The sequence below is a fragment of the Protopterus annectens genome, chromosome 7.part0, assembly GCF_019279795.1.
Source record: "Protopterus annectens isolate FY-2018-M chromosome 7.part0, PAN1.0, whole genome shotgun sequence".
Taxonomy (NCBI): Eukaryota; Metazoa; Chordata; order Ceratodontiformes; family Protopteridae; genus Protopterus; species Protopterus annectens.
The window spans coordinates 167,338,316-167,357,314 of record NC_056739.1 but is presented as its reverse complement, the minus strand read 5'-3'; the positions used below and the strand labels follow the sequence as shown (position 1 = coordinate 167,357,314).

At 38.7% G+C, this 18,999-nt stretch overlaps 1 protein-coding gene across 1 annotated transcript in view; it reads right to left on the bottom strand.

The window, feature by feature from the left end:
* The window catches only part of LOC122806313 (golgin subfamily B member 1-like), a 512,564-nt gene that overhangs the window by 71,726 nt on the left and 421,839 nt on the right, over positions 1 to 18,999 (bottom strand). Inside the window, exon 11 of the mRNA XM_044076629.1 lies at positions 7,066 to 9,869. Coding sequence (XP_043932564.1) covers positions 7,066 to 9,869 — 2,804 coding nt within the window. The remainder of the gene's footprint in view (positions 1 to 7,065; positions 9,870 to 18,999) is intronic.

Sequence of the window (18,999 nt, the reverse complement as noted above, 5' to 3'; positions counted from 1 at the left end):
TGATATCTCCGCAGCCAGCTTGGTGGATATAGATGATCTAAGGCAATGGAGCAACTGCCTTATGTCTATTGACAACCAACTAATTACTAAACAGATAGGGAATATCACTAAAGACAAAGCTCTCACATACAAGCACTCATAATACAAACCAAGTTGTCAGTAATGCACAATACTACACCTACAATATGCACTATGGATCAGACATATAGACCCACATATGCTGAGGTTTTTAAATGTAGTCTTCCTAAGCTCAAAGACCTCCTATACATTGTGCTTACGAGAAATATTCTCATCAGTCCCAAAAGCACTCCACCAAAACATCCACGAGAACACATACAAGCACACCTCATGGAATCTCATCTTCTAAGCCCATAAGGCAAACCACCACACAGTCAAACATTTTGGTCATAGGACATTCCATTTGTGAGACAGTCTCACTCACCAGATTGAGTAAGGAGAAAGTTGCTCTCAGCTGCCTATAATGGGCCAGGATATGCCAGATCATGCATGCACTCATGTCACTGGCTCACAAGTACCAGTATGACTGAAGTCATAGTCCATGTGTGTGTAAATGACCTGAGATATACCTCCCTCGACTGTATGAAGAGAGACATGATGGAGCTCTTGGACTGTGTCCAATGCCTGTATAAGTCTAGCACTGAGCAGCATTCTACTTTCTCTAAAGATGATGTCACAATATGAGCAAAAGATGATCAACTTTAATAATTGGCTTAGTTTTTAGCATCACTCCAAGGGGGTATAATATTTGTCAGCATGGGAGGATATGGTCAACAGACCCATGCTGCTTTATCAGGGGTGGTCTGAACCTGTCCCCTCTAGACTTTCAAATATCAGCTAAAACATTATCCTCTGGTAACTTGGACATGGAAAAGCTCAAGCTTGTTATCCTGTTTGACCAGCCTTGAGCCAAGTTATATTTATTTTTGATGTAAATCAAGATACCTCCACCTTTAGTCCTTGCCTGTGCAGTGGCTGGTCTAAATGTGTGGAAGGCATTATAGCCTTATACTGCTGGGATGCTCTCCCCTGCTTTAAACCATGTCTTACCAAATGTCTGTATTATCCATGGTGAGGAGAGCTTGAAGGGGTCATGTTTTTTGTTTATGCTCCTGGCATCGAGCAGTAACATCTTTAGGTTTTTTGGGGTTGATTTTACTATGTTGGAAGGTTTCAGTTTGGCATTGCCTAAAAAAGGCACACTGGAGGAGGCAAAGTTTGATACTATATCTTTGAAAGCTATAGGTTCCCCCCTGTGACCCAGGAAACTCATAATGCATACTGGGGATACTCACCATTCAACCCAATACCATATTCATGTGTGACTTTAACTACCCCACTATAAACTGGGAATCATGTACAGCTCCAAACATGCAGGTCCAGAGGTTCTTGGACTTCAACACAAACATCCTGGACCAAATAGTCCATATACCCCCTCCCCCCATAGGGGGTGAACATACTGAATCTGGTCCTCCTTAACATGGGAGAATGCTGTGCCCCCACTGTAAATGTCCTTTTTTGTAAGGTCAGATCATAAAGCTGTCTCCTTTGAAATAAAAATAAAACCCAGGACCCCTGATAACCCCTGAACATTTAGGAATTATTGTAAGTCAGCTTTCCAACTATTAAGTGATAACATGGCAAAATGTTTCAAGCCCCCCCCAAACCTTGGGAATACCCTTGTCTATGGGAATTGTTCATAGAGACCCTGTACAATCATCTTAACAGATGTATAGAGACAGCTGTGGCTACTAGGAATAAGCACAGAACCAACTCACAAAGCAAGCCACCCTGATGGAGTCCCAACATAAATAGGTTGTATAATAAAAGGAAAAAAACTCATTGCAAAAATTAGGAAGTAAAATGCCTAGCAGGTTAAAAATGTTTTTATCAATCTAAACAAGCAACTCAGAGAGCAAATCAAGTCTACCGAAGCCAAATTTAAGGTGAAAATAACTTCCAAGGCCAAGGACAGACATAAGTCTTTCTATAGCTATGTCCGCATCTTCAAAAGCCATGCACAGCAATGTGCATATTTAATTGTAAATGGAGCCACATACACTGAGCCAGAAGACAAAGCAAATATACTGGCCAAGAAATTCAGCCCCAATTTTACCCCCACCCCTCAGAAAATACCATCAAATCTAACCCTTCCAACTATCACTAGGAACCAGGCCCTCCATGAGCTTTCCAAAGCCAAGAATACCACCTCAATGGGCCCTAATAATATCCCAGGATGCCTCCTAAATAGCATGAAATATGACCTGTTAGGACCATTGTAGTTGTATTTAATCATAGCCTCCAGACAGGCTTTGTGCCATGTGAATGGAAAACTGTAATGCTCATCCCTGCACACAAGGGTGGGCCATCTATGGACCCCTCAGTAACTACAGACCAGTAAGTCTCACAGACACCAACCATTCCATTGAATATAACAAATAAACAGAAAACTGAAACTGGAGTAGTAAAACAGTGATTTATTCAGGCAAAGCAGGACAACTGATAAAATAAACGCTCCACAAAACAGCTCATGCGTTTTCATCAGAGCACCTCACAGACTTCATCAGATAAGGACAGGTGCCATAGCAACCCTTATAAATAAAATTAAGCAATCAGTTAGCATTTAGCATTTGAAGCCCCGCGAGGGCATGGCCCCCTTTTTTTCTTTTTTTTTTTTTTTTTTTTTTTTTTGGAAGGCTTTTTTTTTTTCTTTCTTTTCTTTTTTCTTTTTTTTTTTTTTTTTTCAGGCTCATCTTTCCCAAAGAATTCTGTCTTGTCACAGCGTCAAATACATTGATTGGAGATGTGATTGGAGGTTGCAGTCAGATGATTTTTTGCATCTCCCTTTGTTGTAATTTAGCAGACTGCACACATTGTCATCATTATTTTTGTTTTCATTAAGACCCCCAGAAACCAGAGTTTGTCACATTATTCTAAACACTGGATATATGGTAGTGGAGTTTCAATGGACTGTCCCTGATGCAGTTTTGCAGATTTTACCAGTAGCCCGGACTGGATCCCGGACTGGATAGAACAAATGCAGGCAGGAGGTGCAGGGCATCCCTCGCATCCAGCAGCATCATCAACATCAAGAGGAAGAGATTCCAAGTGGAGGACAGTTCATTTTTCATTTCCAAGCCAGCCATTTACAATTATTCTGGCGGTTTGGCAGATTGTGTACTGTGTACATTTTCCATTTTGTCTTAAAGCGTAAAAGAATTGTCAAATAACAGAGGTGGTTTTAGGTTTAGTTTCACAAAGTAAGGTGGAGCTTTATAGGTTTTGCAGACAGCTGTTGTTAATCCTCCATCAAATCTTTCCTCCATTTGCGTGCACAGGTATAATCCAGTATGCACAATTTGCAGAAAATGAAATGATGAATATCTCACAATTTAAGAAGAATATTTGCAAATGCATGCCATTGATATGTGTAAAATGTTGTACACACAGTTTATTTTATAAATCTCAGTATTAGTGAGAATTGTCTCATACTGGACATAAGTAATTATCAGGTTGCTGTTCAGGTACAATTTGGAGTGGTGGTGATGTAATTAAGATGAATTCCTTATTTTGTCTGACAAGCTTACTATGTTGTGAAAGTACATTAACTCTAATTACATTTGGTATGTAGCTTATTTTATAAGGTCTTTAAATGTTTATCTTATTGGTAGTATGCAAATGACACTAGAAAGTATTGGTACTTGGTTCATGTGAGGTCAGATCAATTTATTTCAATGTTTAGATGAGATGCTTTCTATAAAATGGGTTCAAAAGCCCCAGTTGTTTAACCCATTTTAGTTTACACAAATCTATATAATCAGCATCAGCTACTATAGTTCCTAGTCTGGGTGGTAGTCTGGTGAGCCACCATCCATTCATCTATCAACGAGTTGTACTTTGCAGCCTATAGTGAAGGATGAGAAGTTAACCTTTGAGATGGCTGTTCTTTGAACAGAGTTGTTTGCAGTCCCCCCTGAGTCTTTCCCAGGGGGGGGACTGAATGGGGACCAAGAGAAGTGACTCCATACTGGCATTAAACAAGTAAGGGAGACTTAAAGGAGCTTGAACATTGACATTTGTCATTTGATGTCAATTAAATGCTAACACAGTTGTAAGTATACAGTATTTTATCTTGCAGTAACATCACCTAATCTATCCAGTCATTGTCAAACATTATATGGCTCATTCAAATCCTGCCTCTTAAACATTGTTCCTTCTCTGCATATATATATATATATATATAATGTTCAGAGTTGCTAGTGTCATTGTTTTCAGTGCCACTTTTGCATATCAGAGGTAAAGGTGTGAGTTGCATTAAGGTGCTCAGGTAATATTGACATAAAGGTTGAGTGGTACTCATAAATTGGATGCACTGGAAATGTTTTGGATTTAGTGTTTCAGTCTGAAACTCGAAGTTTGAGTCTGATGGTTACATCAGTGAACAGTAAATCTTAATTTGTTGTGGATTACTGAACTGCAGTGTTGTCTAGTGGTAAATGCTAGAAAAAAAGCTAGTGTCTCACTTTCTTACTGGTTAGCCAATCAAACTGTTAGTATATCAAGTTACTCATAATTAAAGGAAAAGTATCTTGAACACAATCACTTAAATAAATCGCGTAACCAGATGTCAGTGTTACATACCACAAAGCATACTTACAAAATTTAAAAACACCATGTATAAAACAACTAATATAAACATAAATTTAATATATGTTTTTATATATAGGTTCATAGGTTCATAGGTTCGTACTAGGCTATCTGCCCTAAGGCATTTATAAGCCTAGCCAGAGTGTGTTTGGCTTTCGCCACCCATTTTAAATTAATTTTGCTATGCCCTTTTTCGAGGTTAGTATCCTGTGCCTCTGTCTAACAGTGACACAGAAGTGATACCCGGGGTAAACCTATGAGCTCCCATCCACTCATCAAGATTCCTCTTGAAGTGAGTCAATGAGGGACTCTGCCTAACCTGGACTGGGATTTTATTCCAGAGTGAAGGGAGCCTCTGGGTTATGAATCTGTCCCTCCAGCATGTCCTATTTATTTCAGTGCTGAGGTTCAAGTCTCTCGAGCGCATAGCTCAATGGGATTTGGATTTTCTGAGATGCAGCATGTCCATTAATTCCGGGTTGGACATGGCTTTATACATCAGGCACAGATCGCCTCTGAGCAGGCGGTATGCCACTGAGTAGAGCTGGAGTTTCTTTAACCGTCAGCATATGGCATCTGTTTGAGCCCTTTGATCCTCTTGGTGAGGTACTTTTGGGGTCTTTCCAGTTGCTGCAGGTGTCTGGTAAGGTACATCCCAAAAGGGGCATTGTACTCAATTATGGGCCTGATGAGGGATGAGTAAAGAGGCACGATGACCTCCCCTGATCTAGATGTGAATCCCTTCATGATTAGGTGGGCTATATAAAATGTTTTTCTAACCACTTTGGCCACGTGGTTGTCAAATGAGAGATTGCTATCAACTTGGGTCCCCAGGTCCCTAATTACTTCTTCTGTACTTAATGGATTACCACCTATGTGGTAATTTGTGGGCACTTTGTTTTTGCCAAAGGGGATGACTATACACTTTTTGGCGTTTAGCTTGAGGCCATGGCTCTGGCACCAGTTGTCTGTTTCTATGAGGCCCTTTTGGAGGATTTTATACATGTCTATTATTCTCTTTAATGCAAAAAAACTGCATGATACTAAAAAGTTAAAAAATATTAAATGGTTAAAAAGTCTTTCTTAAATCATCATAATTTAGCGGATATCATCTTTAAAACTGGGGCCAAAGAAATATGGTCATTTAAACCAGGGACCCTATTAGCCTCCAAGGTTACCTGCCAAAACATCTCTCTGTACTCAAGCTTAGTTTCCCAGGCTCCACCTCTAGCCTACTTAGGTACTGAATCAATAACAAAAAATCTAAACGTAGCTCCAGCACGATCTAGGGTGTGCGTGAACATGGCATTTTTTGAATTCTTATTCCTCATGTCATTCATGTGCTCATAAATTCTACATTTCAATGGTCTTTCAGTTTTTCCAATGTAGAATCCTTCACAGGACCCACAAACAACTAGATAGACCAGTCCAGAGGAATTACAATTAAAATAACCCTTCCCTGTCACATATTTTTGTCTAGCTGGAAGGTATATCTTCTCACCCTGGAATATGTAGGAACATTGGTTGCAAGCACCACATATATAAGTACCATTTACCCATAAATTTACCATTTACCAAGACCCGTAAGTCTGACTAGTCTCATCTGCAAAGCTGTGGAAAGAATTATCATGGAAATGATTAATAACAACAAAGAAAATCTTCAGACACTGTCTCCAACCTAGTTTGGTTTTGCTTCTAACATAAATAAGACATGTTGAAGGAACAAGTAAGTGACTCAGAGACTATCCCATCTCTGGAACAGGCTTCTTATCCACATGAAGCAAAGTTCTCCCCCAAAGCATAACCTGGACAGGTAGATGGAGAACCAGAAATTCCCCTTGCAAAAAAAAAGAAAAGAAATTCCCCACGGTCTGGCCCCTATGTCCCTAATGGACAGAGGTAGCATGTAACTGCTTGAGCACCCAAGCCTGAGCCTTAGAATAAATTTAACTTTAGTTACTTTTGGGATGAATGACTAAACTTAAAAAGGTCCCTATTCTTGTTAGCCTGGTACGAACCTATAAACATAAGTATGTTATTAGATTTGGGTTAATCTAGAAAGACATATACAACACTACCATCAAACCCACAGAACAGTGCTGAATAACAATGATTAGAGAAGAACACAGAACACAATAAAGCTAAAGAATTTCAAAGATTTTTTTTTTTAATTAAATGGGCTGGAAGGGCCTCTTTGGCTAAATGAATAAGACAGATCAGTAACAATTTTAGCCATTGAAGATTATGGTGTTCCTTATAAAAAAGGCTATACAGTAAGGGGATATTTCCATTTTGTGTAATATTATGTTTCAGTTCACTTTAACTACCTTCTGTACAGCATTATATAGTAAAATCACGGAGTATGTGTTGCTTATACTTTTAATGAAGAAAAAATCTTACCCACAGTTGTTGCCAATCCTGCGAAAAATATATTTTCATGAACTCGACACAAAAATGTTGTTTTTCCAGCATTTGAATTTCCAACAAATACCAAGTGATAAACATAATCTGGATTTTGTTTTGTATCTTTCTCAGCATCTACAGCTTCCTGTCCTAGCGTTCGGTATGTTTCTTCAGTTTTAGTGCCATTGGCTGTTTCCAGTACCTCAGCCTTAGTTATAAAATCTTGAAGTGCAGGTTTTTCTGGGACTGCTGTTTTTACATTTAGGGGCTCTGTTTGTATCTTTACCATAGTATCCTCATCACTAATGTTCTCAGTGTGCATTTCCCCTTTAATAATGTTCTCTTGCTGTAACATCTGGTCCGAGAGTTCGTCTGCTGGTACTTCCTGGTATGCAGGTTTTTCAGGTGGCATTTCCTCCCTTGGAATCTCCTCCATTACTAATTCTGTTCTGTTAACCTCCTCTGGCAAAATGTCTAAAGCTGGAGTTTTCAGAATAGAGTCCACCTCATATGAGGTTTCTGGGCTAGGCACTTCATTTAGTAGTGTATCGTGTTTATTACTTTCCTGTAATTTTGCATCCTCTTTGGGTAATTGATCAGAATGTACTTCCTGTGCAGATGCATCCTCCATAATTATTTTTTTGTTTATGGATTCATCTAGCAAATGTTCTTGGAAAGGTGATTCTTTTATTACCGTTTGTGTAGAAGCAGTTTCCAGCAGCACTTCCTGTTCCACTGTTGTTTCGGGAATGTCACGCACATCATAGTCCTTATTCATTTCTGATATTGCTTCCACTTTTCCTTCTTTGTCATGTTTACTGGGTAATGATCCACTGGTGCTTACAATTTCTAATACCTGTTTCACTTCACTTATGTCCTTGTTTGTGTCCACACTGTCAGAAATGTTCCATAACTTTGCTTTGTGTTCATCTCCATCCTCACATATTTCTTGTCTTTCATGAATCTTGTTTATTTCCTGCTCATTGGTTTTGCCATCCTCACGTACTTCTTCTCTATCTGATTTTTTTCCAAAGATCCCCTTGAGTATGTTTCCATGCTGTTGTATGTTTTGGTTAGTAACAACCTCTTGTAGGTTTTGATCATCAGATATGTTCTCTGTGAGCTCTTCGTGCACATCTCCAGATGTGCATATTTCTTCACTAACAGTAACTTTCTGTATAACCACTTCATGCATTTTTGTTTTGATTTCTTCATGTGATTTTCCATCTTGGTTTACTTCTTGGCTATAAGAAAATTCATGTACTTGACTGTCAGAAATTTTGCTAGCAGGCCTTTCGTGCATTGCTCCATTCTGATGTATTTCTTGACTATCAGAAAAGCTCTTTATCGCCTCCTCATGTACTATGCCATCCTTGTGGATGTCTTGAGTATCAGAAAACTCCTGTATTGCTTGATTGTCATAATCTATGATTCCCTCATATTCTTTTCCATCTTGGTGTATTTCCTGAATATCAGAAATTTTCTCTATGGGCCCCTCAGGTACTTTTTCATCCTGATTTATAAACTGGCTATCAGAAATGTTGTCTTTAATTTCCTCATGTATTTCTTCCTGTTCTGGTATTGTTTGGCTAGAAGACATTTCCTCTATGTGCTTCTCGTGTATTTTTCCAGTCAGATGTATTTCTTGAATGTCAGACATTTTCTCTTTGAGGTCCTCGTGCACTTTTTTATCTTGATGCATTTCTTGCCTATCAGGAATGTTCTCTGAGAACCCTTCTTCTACTTGTCCATCTTTGTGTTTTTCTTGAGTATCAGAAAACATTTGTATTTCCTGGTTGACAGAAGTTTCATCTGTGACCCCATATTGTTTGTTTCCATCCTGGTGTATTTCTTGATTATCAGAATTTTTTTCTGGGGCATCCTCATGCACATTTTCATCTTTGTGTATTTTTTCAACATTAGTAATTGTTTCTGTGACCTCATCATTTACGGATGGTGATTTCTGAGTGTGTCCTTCTAGTATGCCTTGATATTTATTTTTCTGGTTGGAAAACACTTCAGTATTCTGAGTGTTCTGTGGTGGTTCTTCATATTCTGAAAGCACAACAGAAAATGGTTCATTGTCAACAGATACAGTTGCTTGCCTTTCATGACTAGAAAACTCATTTGATGATGATTTGCCTTTGTGTACTCCAGGTGATGGAATACCCTCTCCTAACATTCTGTGTTCAGTAAAACTTTCTGGTGATATTTCATGACTACTGATTTTTTCTAAAAGCTCCTGTTCAGGTGCAGTATCTTTGGAAATGCTGTCCAAGGACCCTTCCTTATCAAAGCTTGTTACATCTTGATTCAGTAAGTTCATTCCCAGCATACCTTTGTCGTTAAGTTTTGTGTCTTCATCTTCTAAAATTCCCTTCCTGATATCATTCAGGACCAACTCATGTGTGTTGTTTTTGTCTGGCAATAATGTTGCACCGTGGAATTCCTCTGATATCACATCATGATCATCAAGAAGCCTTATTGATGTTGCTTCTTCTGATAGTACATTGTAATCATCAATTTTCTCTAACAAGACTTCTTCAGATGGTGTGTCTTGCTCATAATTTGCTTGTAATTCTTTTTCTTGAATTTCATGATCTAGCATTTCTTGCCCAGATGTCTCATGTTGTGTCACTTCTACTTCAGAGGTTCCTTCTTGTTCTAAATGCTTCTCCACAGGTGCCTCTGGCTGATTATCATTATAGCCTCTTATGAATTCTGGTAATGGGTCCTCTTCTATGGAGATAATTCTGTGGCGATGAGATGAGTTGGCATCACCAGAAATTAAAAATGGATGGCTGCACAACAAAAATGAAACTTGTTAGTGTATTAATGCTCTATATATTACTTTTACTATTATCTTATTTAAAAACTAATAACTGTTAAATGTACATGTATGAGGCTTCTGGAACAAGTGAATGGGCTATAGTAATTTTTGCAATGAATGACTCTTTAATTTCTAATTTGACAGAATTCTAATTGCAATAGCTGTAGTGTCTGTATACCCCCATACATTTGATACTTCCAAGGTTAGATTATTTATCACATATGGTAGATATGGTTGACAAACCACTACAAAATGTGAACGATAATCCTCCACTGGTGGTGGGCTTAGGTCGGCCAGAGGTATATGATTACTCATCCTGCATGCACAATTGGACTACAGATTCAGTACAGATATAATAATCTGTAGATATTCTGTGTTGTACATATTTCAGATTAGTTACAGTCATACCTCTCAACCTGGAAACATCAAAAATCTGGACAAAGGCCCATGAAATCTTGGTACAACTGGCCAAAAATCAGGGAGCTGATTAACATAAAATTTGCTTACATAATTATGTAACTCCACCCACCTCTATGTAATTGTGGGATACTATAATTCAAACGCAAATTGAAGAACAGACAAAATAAACACAAAATATGACCAAAACAGTGTTTTACTTGAGCTATTTCAAAATTAGGATCATGAATCTCTGTAAAATAGAAATATCTAACTCTGTTCTAGTTTCCTTTTCAGATTGCAACAAATCATATATAGGCTAAGTCTCTTCCAGTTATTACTTACAGCTATAAAAAATGATTATGGAAGTGAATATCAAAAATGGTTACATTTTATTTATTTTTTTATTTTATTTTACATTTGTTGACCGGGCTAGTCTGGCTGGATAACAAGTCCATTTTCAGCAGAGGCCCGAGGAGAAAAGCTCCACTATCTACTTATTTTACAAGTACAGATTTAAACAATGTAACGCCTGCTTTCACCATATGTATAGGGTAACATTTCTGAGTGGGTACAATTCTTAGTAATAGGGGCAACGACATTTGGTTCGAATACTACAAAATACAAATATCCTTTATACACCACTCACCTCATGTTTAACACACATAAAAATGTGCATAAATGTCACAACATCACGACTCCTATCTTCTCTTAGATTTACTTCATGAATCGGAGCTCCTGCCTTTACTTCTTTATTAAAAACGTTCTTAAAAGAAAATACAGGCTTAGTAGAACAGGTTGATTAGTTTGCATTCGACACACTAGCTTGTCTCTGCCTCTCACAGTACCACTGAAATTTCGAGGAAAACACCTGTCCATTTCCTGTAAGGTCACAGCAGAGCACTAGGTATGCATAAAGCAAAATAAAGATTTAGCCTATAACAACATAAGCCTAGTCTGAAATGGACAAATTTGATAATCATCTAGTCCACTACCTTTGCTGTACCCAGCTCAGACATTCAGCGTCACCAAGTTGCTAGTATAACAAGTCTTACACATGAATTTTCTGAAGGATATGAAGGCTGAAACTCAAATATATGTCATTATTACCAAGACAACCGGGACCACAGACAATCCAGCTACCAGGAGCAGCAGCACCTTCACAGAGACAGGAGGACCAATATCGACAGCACAGATATCAACCATCACACCAATACCAAAACCAGCACCAGTACCAGAACAAGAATGATGACCACCACCAGAGCCCCAGAGCTTGTCCCTCTTAACAGGTTCCCCCATACAATAGCCACAGCGAGGAATAATACTACAACCCACCAAGATTCCAGAAAGCAGAGGAGGAATTCCAGAGGTCTCATACTCTATCCATGAACTCCCAGGGAGACAGGAGAACCAAACAGTGGACAGGGGTGAGGGAAATACAATACCTGGGTAATCCCAACTGGAACCCTGACTACAACCCAGGTCCCAGGCTCAGACGGAGGAACCAGCCACAATAACAGGTACAATAACAACAATAACAGGTGCTCCACTTATCTGGAACCACTCTGTTAAAGCACTGACTGAAGAGGAAAAAAGTGTGTTGTCCAAAGGACTTACTTTTGTACCAAGCTGCAGGAGCGAGGTTGTTCAGGTACTGATAGACCTTAAAATGTTTGTGAGGAAGCTCAACTTATGGGTACAATTTCATGGCAAAAGTAATGACATTGAAAATAAGCCTATTGATGAAACTTTAAAAAGGCCTAGCAGCTATTGTCCACCACTACATCAAACACTAGCTGCTTTCAAAGTGAAATGTGAGATGGATATCAGGAAACTGCTTAAATACTTCCTAAGAAAAAAACTTTATAACTTAACACAGGGAGAAAGAAAAGCATTGCTTGAGCTAGGCAATGATAAATCCAGGCGTGCAATGAAGGCAGACAAGGGAGGAGGTGTACTTGTGACTGATACCACTAGCTGCAACCAAAAGGTAGAGAACATGCTGCAGGATAACAGATTTTATACGTTATTTATCATGGATGTAGGAGGGCCAGTCTGAAGGAGATTGGAGACTGTAAAGTGGTGGCAGGGGAAAGTGTAGTTAAGCAGCATAGAATGGTGGTCTGTAGGATGATGTTGGTAATCAAGAAGAGGAGGAGGAGTGTGAAAGCAGTGCCAAGGATTAAATGGTGGAAGTTAAAAAAGGGTGATTGTGAAGTGGAGTTTAGGGAAGAGTTAAGACAGGCACTGGGAGGCAGTGGAGAGTTACCGAATAGCTGGGTAACTACAGCAGAACTAGTAAGGGAGACTGCTAGAAGGTTGCTTGGTGTGACATCTGGACCGAGGAAGGAGGACAAGGAGACCTGGTGGTGGAATGAGGAAGTACAGGTGAGTATACAGAGGAAAAGAAGGAAGAAGTGGGATTGTCAAAGAGATGAAGAAAGTAAACATGAGTATAAGGAGATGAGGCGCATGGCAAAGAGAGAGGTGGCGAAAGCTAAGGATAAGGCGTATGGAGAGTTGTATGAGAGATTGGACACTAAAGAGGGAGAAAAGGACCTGTACTGATTGGCTAGACAGAGGGACAGAGCTGGGAAAGATGTGCAGCAAGTAAGGGTGATAAAGGATAGTGAGGGAAAGGTACTCACAAGAGAGGAGAGTGTGTTGAGTAGATGGAAAGAGTATTTTGAGAGGCTGATGAATGAAGAGAATGAGAGAGAGAGAGAAGGTTGGATGATGTGGGGATAGTGAACCAGGAAGTGAAACAGATTAGCAAGAAGGAAGTAAGGACAGCTACGAAGAGGATGAAGAATGGAAAGGCTGTTGGCCCAGATGACATCCCAATGGAAGCATGGAGGTGCTTAGGAGAAATGACAGTGGAATTTTTAACTAGATTGTTTAATGAAATTTTGGAAAGTCAGAGGATGCCTGAGGAGTGGAGAAAAAGTGTTTTGTTACCTATCTTTAAGAATAAGGGTGATGTGCAGAGCTGCAGTAACTACAGAGGGATAAAATTGATCAGTCACAGCTTGAAGTTATGGAAGAGAGTAGTAGAAGCTAGGTTAAGAAGGGAGGTGATCATTAGTGATCAGCAGTATGGTTTCATGCCAGGAAAGAGCACTACAGATGTGATGTTTGCTCTGAGAGTGTTATTGGAGAAATACAGAGAAGGTCAGAAGGAGTTGCATTGTGTCTTTGTAGACTTGGAGAAAGCATATGACAGGGTGCCTAGAGAAGAGTTGTGGTATTGTATGAGGAAGTCGGGCGTGGCAGAGAAGTATGTAAGAGTGGTACAGGATATGTAAGAGGGTAGTGTGACAGTGGTGAGGACTGCAGTGGGAGTGATAGATCCATTTAAGGTGGAGGTGGGATTACATCAAGGATCAGCTCTGAGTCCTTTCTTATTTGCAGTGGTGATAGACAGGTTGACAGATGAGATCAGACAGGAGGCCCCGTGGACTATGATGTTAGTAGGAATCAGGTTGAGGAGACTCTGGAGAGGTGGAGATATGCTCTAGAGAGCAGAGGAATGAAGATCAGCAGGGCTAAGACAGAATATATGTGTGTAAATGAGAGGGAGGGTAGAGGAATGGTGAGGATACAGGGAGTAGAGTTGGTAAAGGTGGACAAGTTTAAGTACTTGGGATCAACAGTTCAGAGTAATGGTGAATGTGGAAGAGAGGTGAAGAAGAGAGTACAGGCAGGGTGGAATGGGTGGAGAACAGTGTCAAGAGTGATTTGTGACAGATGGGTACCAGTAAGAGTGAAATGGAAGGACTACAAGACAGTAGTGAGACCAGCTATGTTATATGGTTTGGAGACAAAAAGGCAGGAGTCAGAGCTGGATGTGGCAGAGTTAAAGATGTTAAGATTTGTACTCGGTGTAACTAGGATGGATAGGATTATGAATCAGTATATTAGAGGGTCAGCTCATGTTGGACAGTTTGGAGACAAAGCAAGAGAGACAAGATTGCATTGGTTTGGACATGTGCTGAGGAGGGATGATAGGTATATTGGGAAAAAGATGCTAAGGATGGAGCTGCCAGGTAAGAGGAAAAGAGGAAGGCCTAAGATAAGGTTTATGGACGTGGTGAGAGAGGACATGCAGGCGGTTGGTGTGACAGAGCAAGATGCAGAGGATAGGAAGAAATGGAAAGAGATGATCCGCTGTGGCGACCCCTAACGGGAAAAGCCGAAAGATGATGATGATGATCATGGATGACATAAAAAGAGCATATGATTTATGGAACACTAAGCTCACCACATTATGGGAAGAAAAACTTATCACTGAAAATCTTTATAATTATTTATGGAGCCCATGCCCACATTTACCTTACTTTTTTGGAATACCAAAGCCACACAAGAACAGAGAAGACCCACCTTATAGACTGGTGGTAGCAAGTGGAGGTTCCCTTACTGAAGCCACAGCCATTTACCTTGATTACTTGCTGAAACCTCTAGGTACAGCAGTAGCATTGTTGCCTCACAGCAGAGGTTCTCCTGTTCGATTCTCGGCTGGAGTCCCTTCTGTGTGGAGTCTGCATGTCCTCCCCGCAGTCGAGTGGCCTCAGAAAGACATGCGGGAATGGGCGTGCCTTCGCTGAAGGTTGGGCGTCTGGTTGGCAACTTGGCACCATAAAAATCTACTGCCAATCATTAGCGGACCGGAGTTCCGCTCTGGCAACCCCTAACCGGGAAAAGCTGAAAAGACAAACAACAACAACAACTTGCTGAAACCTCTAGCAGAAAAGAATAAGTCATACATAAGAGATTCAATGGATTTTTTGAGGAAAATAAAAAACATGACAGTGGAAGCTGACAGTATTTTATTAACTAGTGATGTGGAATCCTTGTATACAGTGCTCCCTCACAATTACTGTATAACAGCAGCTATGGAATCTTTTAAGAAACATAATCAGGGTACACAGGCACAACTGCAAAAGTTAATCAAGCTCATTAATCTTGTACTGGACTTCAATTTCTTTACTTTCAATGGCAAAGACTACAAACAAAAAAATGGTATAGCAATGGGGACTTTCTATGGTTTTATATGTTTTTACATGTATAACACCATAAGGCAAGGTGTACAAGTCTTGTAATGTATTTACATTTTGGTTTTTTACATTAACATAATGTAACTCAATTTAATAACATAACATAATATATTTCAATGCTACACATTTACACAGTACACACTTTATTTATTATTATTATTATTTTTTATAATAACAATGGTCTATTTTTGAGCATCATTTACCATTCCAATTGTATTTGTATTTATTTTTTGTCTTGGGTTGGAAATGGTAAACTTTTTTATTAACCTTTTTTTGGATGCTTAAGACTATCATTTGGGCAACATGGTTTAATTAGTCAACGTTGCTTTAAATGTTTAATGCTGCATGACATCATGTAGTTGGGGTGACCCCGCCCATTGGCTGAGCAGGTTTATGTTAGGTTTTTAAACTGGGAAGTGAATAGTTTCTACTTGTCTGAAGAAGCTGAAGTATTTTATTCAGTGAAAGTGCTTACGTACAATAAACAGTTGGATATTCCATTTCCTGCTCGTTTTCTTTTCTTGTTCCAGTATAGCAATGGGGGCTGCCATGGCTCCCAGCATAGCTAACATAGCCCTGGGCAAATGGAAGGAGGACTTTGTGTTAAAAAACACAGACTACATGCAGCATATCACATGCTATTTACGTTTTATTGACGATGTCTTTATTGTGTGGGAAGGTGACACCTTGCAGCTTGGAGATTTTATCACTTACCTCAATCAAACAACCCCCTTCCTGAAGTTTACCTCTTCCCATAGCTGTACTTCAGCCACTTTCTTAGATATGCAGATTTCCAAGAACACCAACAATAACAGAATCACCACTGATCTATTCAAAAAACCAACAAGGGTTAACTTATTACTCCACAGTAAAAGTCTACATCCTACAAAAACCAAGTATAATGTAGTGAAGTCCCAAGGCTATAGATTAGCTAGAATTACCACAGAGATGGAACCATTTATGAGAAACCTGAACAACTTAGAGAACAAGTTTCTAGTGAGAGGCTATGAAAGTCAGATGTTAAAAAACATCCTGGAACCCATTATAGAACTGAAAAGGACTGAAGCACCTTCACTCAACCTCCCCAGTAGAAGAATGTTAAGTAATTCCACACAGAATAACAAATTCAAAAATAGCTGCATCCTGACATACACTTTGGATTATCACAGTATCAAAAATGTTACTGAAGAAAACTGGGACATTATCACAGGAAACCCTTTTCTGATTAACATCTTAGGTGAAGCCTCATCATTTGTTTATATGAAGGCCAGGAACATTAGAAGTTTTATTGAATTCAAACCTAGACCATTTGAGAAAAGCACTAAAAGATGTGAAACTAACTACATTTTGTATATTTATACAGCAAGGTGATAATACTACAAAGGTAATTTACAGGGCTCAGTGCAATGAATGTGATGCATTCTATGTGGGCAAGACTGTAAATAAACTCAAGCGTAGGATTTCATGTCATCTGTCAGAAATCCGCTCTGGATGTAAAAATAATGCACTAGCCAAACACCTTTCTCTTCATAAAAGACACACAGGTTTTAAGTTCCAGATCTTGGAACACACAGACATGGGTGATCTTGAAGGAGACATCCCGAATATTCTGGAGAAACATGAACTCATGTAGCAATTAAAGCTGAACTTTTAGGAAGCCTGGGCTAAACTATTACTGTTTAGTTAGAAGTGCACTGGAACTTAGAAAATTGCCACATTGTTTACATGACTAATTGTATTTTATTTTATTTTATTCTACCAGTTGGTTTTAAATACCATTTTAAATCAGTTGCAGTTTAAGTGTATATTTTGTTTCCATCATCATACATACATTTTTTTCTGGTTCTTTTTTCCACTTTATTCAAAATGATGTGTAATAACAAAACTAACTAATTATACAATTATATATATTTTTATAGATAGTTTTTAGGGTTCTTCGTCACAGACCTGAAGAAGTCTAGAAGGACGAATGTGATCTTTGTTAACAATAGGTTATGAAAATAGAAATTGATTTTTACATGCAAAATCTATATGTATATATATTTATATATATAGTTTTTGATTGCCAAATGAACTAAGGTTGATATATTTCCAGCCATGTAGTATATTGTCTTGGATAAAATCACAGACTTAATAATCTACTTAATAATCTGGTTAAATAAGAGGTACCACATCATTATAACTTTTATTTAAAGTACATAAGGGTTATATTATTATGACAGCTACTAAGTAGGGCAGGACCAGCTCGAATGTCACACTGACGGGGGAAGGGATGTGAATTTAACATGTGTACCAATAACACTTTGTTTTACAGCACAATAAACCACTCCCATGCCTGATAAAAAGTATATATATATTTAGAAAGCTTGTGAGGAAATTATTACTCTATTTTTGTTTTACTTGGATCGCTTGTCTGTGTACTTAATAAAGGGTTTTCGACTGGAAACAGACTGCCTGCCTTGCTTGGATTACTTTCGAATACTTAGTAATGCTGTACAATTATATATTTTCTATTATTATTTTTTGTTTTGTTTTGACTTAAGACGAGTTTAAGTTCGCTACTTCTACTACTATCGTCTGATCTAATTAATATACAGTGATTAACTAGAGATATATATGGACTGAAAATCTTCCACACAGAGAAGTTTCTTACACTGTTTCATTATTTAGTGACTCGCATTCTCAATTATTTGTCAGAAAAACAAAATTTTTATAAGGAACAGACCAACAATATAAGGCAAACATGTAAACATTCTGTAATAATCTGGACAATTCAGATGTATGCTGTGATGTTTGGTTGCCAACGCCAAGTGTTCCCATTAACTGCAGAGACAGCAGCTCCCCACTAGAGGGACACATTCCACTAAGTTTAAAAAGTTTTCTGCTCAGCCTGCTGTAATAAAAACTTTTTTCTAACTCTTCCTTCAGGTTTTGATTGCTACACTGAGCTTTAAAGTCAGTGGTTATCCTGTACCCATGACATTCTAAACATGTTTCTTTAAATGACTGATAAATATTTCTGAAGACCAAACTTACAGTGTTCTACATCATTCCTTTACAGGAGTGCAATTAATTACGAGAATGACCAGATAGAAGGAATGATATTATAAATTAGAATGTGCAAAAGTTGTGGTAATTTCAGTGAAATAAATAAATAAATAACAAGCTAAAGCAAACACAATGTATTGGCTTCTTTTAATAGTTTATGAACTCCATTACTTAGAAATAGACAGTGGCATGCATACAAAATATATTTTGTACATCATTGGTAAAAATGTAACTGTAGTGGCGATTTGAGACAGTGTTTCCCCAGTTACTATCTTCTTACATGGTACACTGACCATTTGCTGGTGCTACTATGGTAGTACTCCTTGCCCAGCTCTGCAGCACCAGAAACCCACTGCCAGCCCAGTCCTCTTCAGCAGCCTTCCCCCTAGAATGAGTTATACTCACACAGCTACCACAGCTAGTAATGTTGCAGATGCCGAGCCACCTGCAAGCCCACAACTACCTTTCAGAAAGATGATTATGCTCAAAAGAAGTTAATGAAAGTACAACAGCAAATAGCTGCTCGCCAACAAGAACCAGAAATGTTACTAAAAAAACAATGCACAAGGACCAAGCTCATGAAGACCAACTGGTCGCAAACTT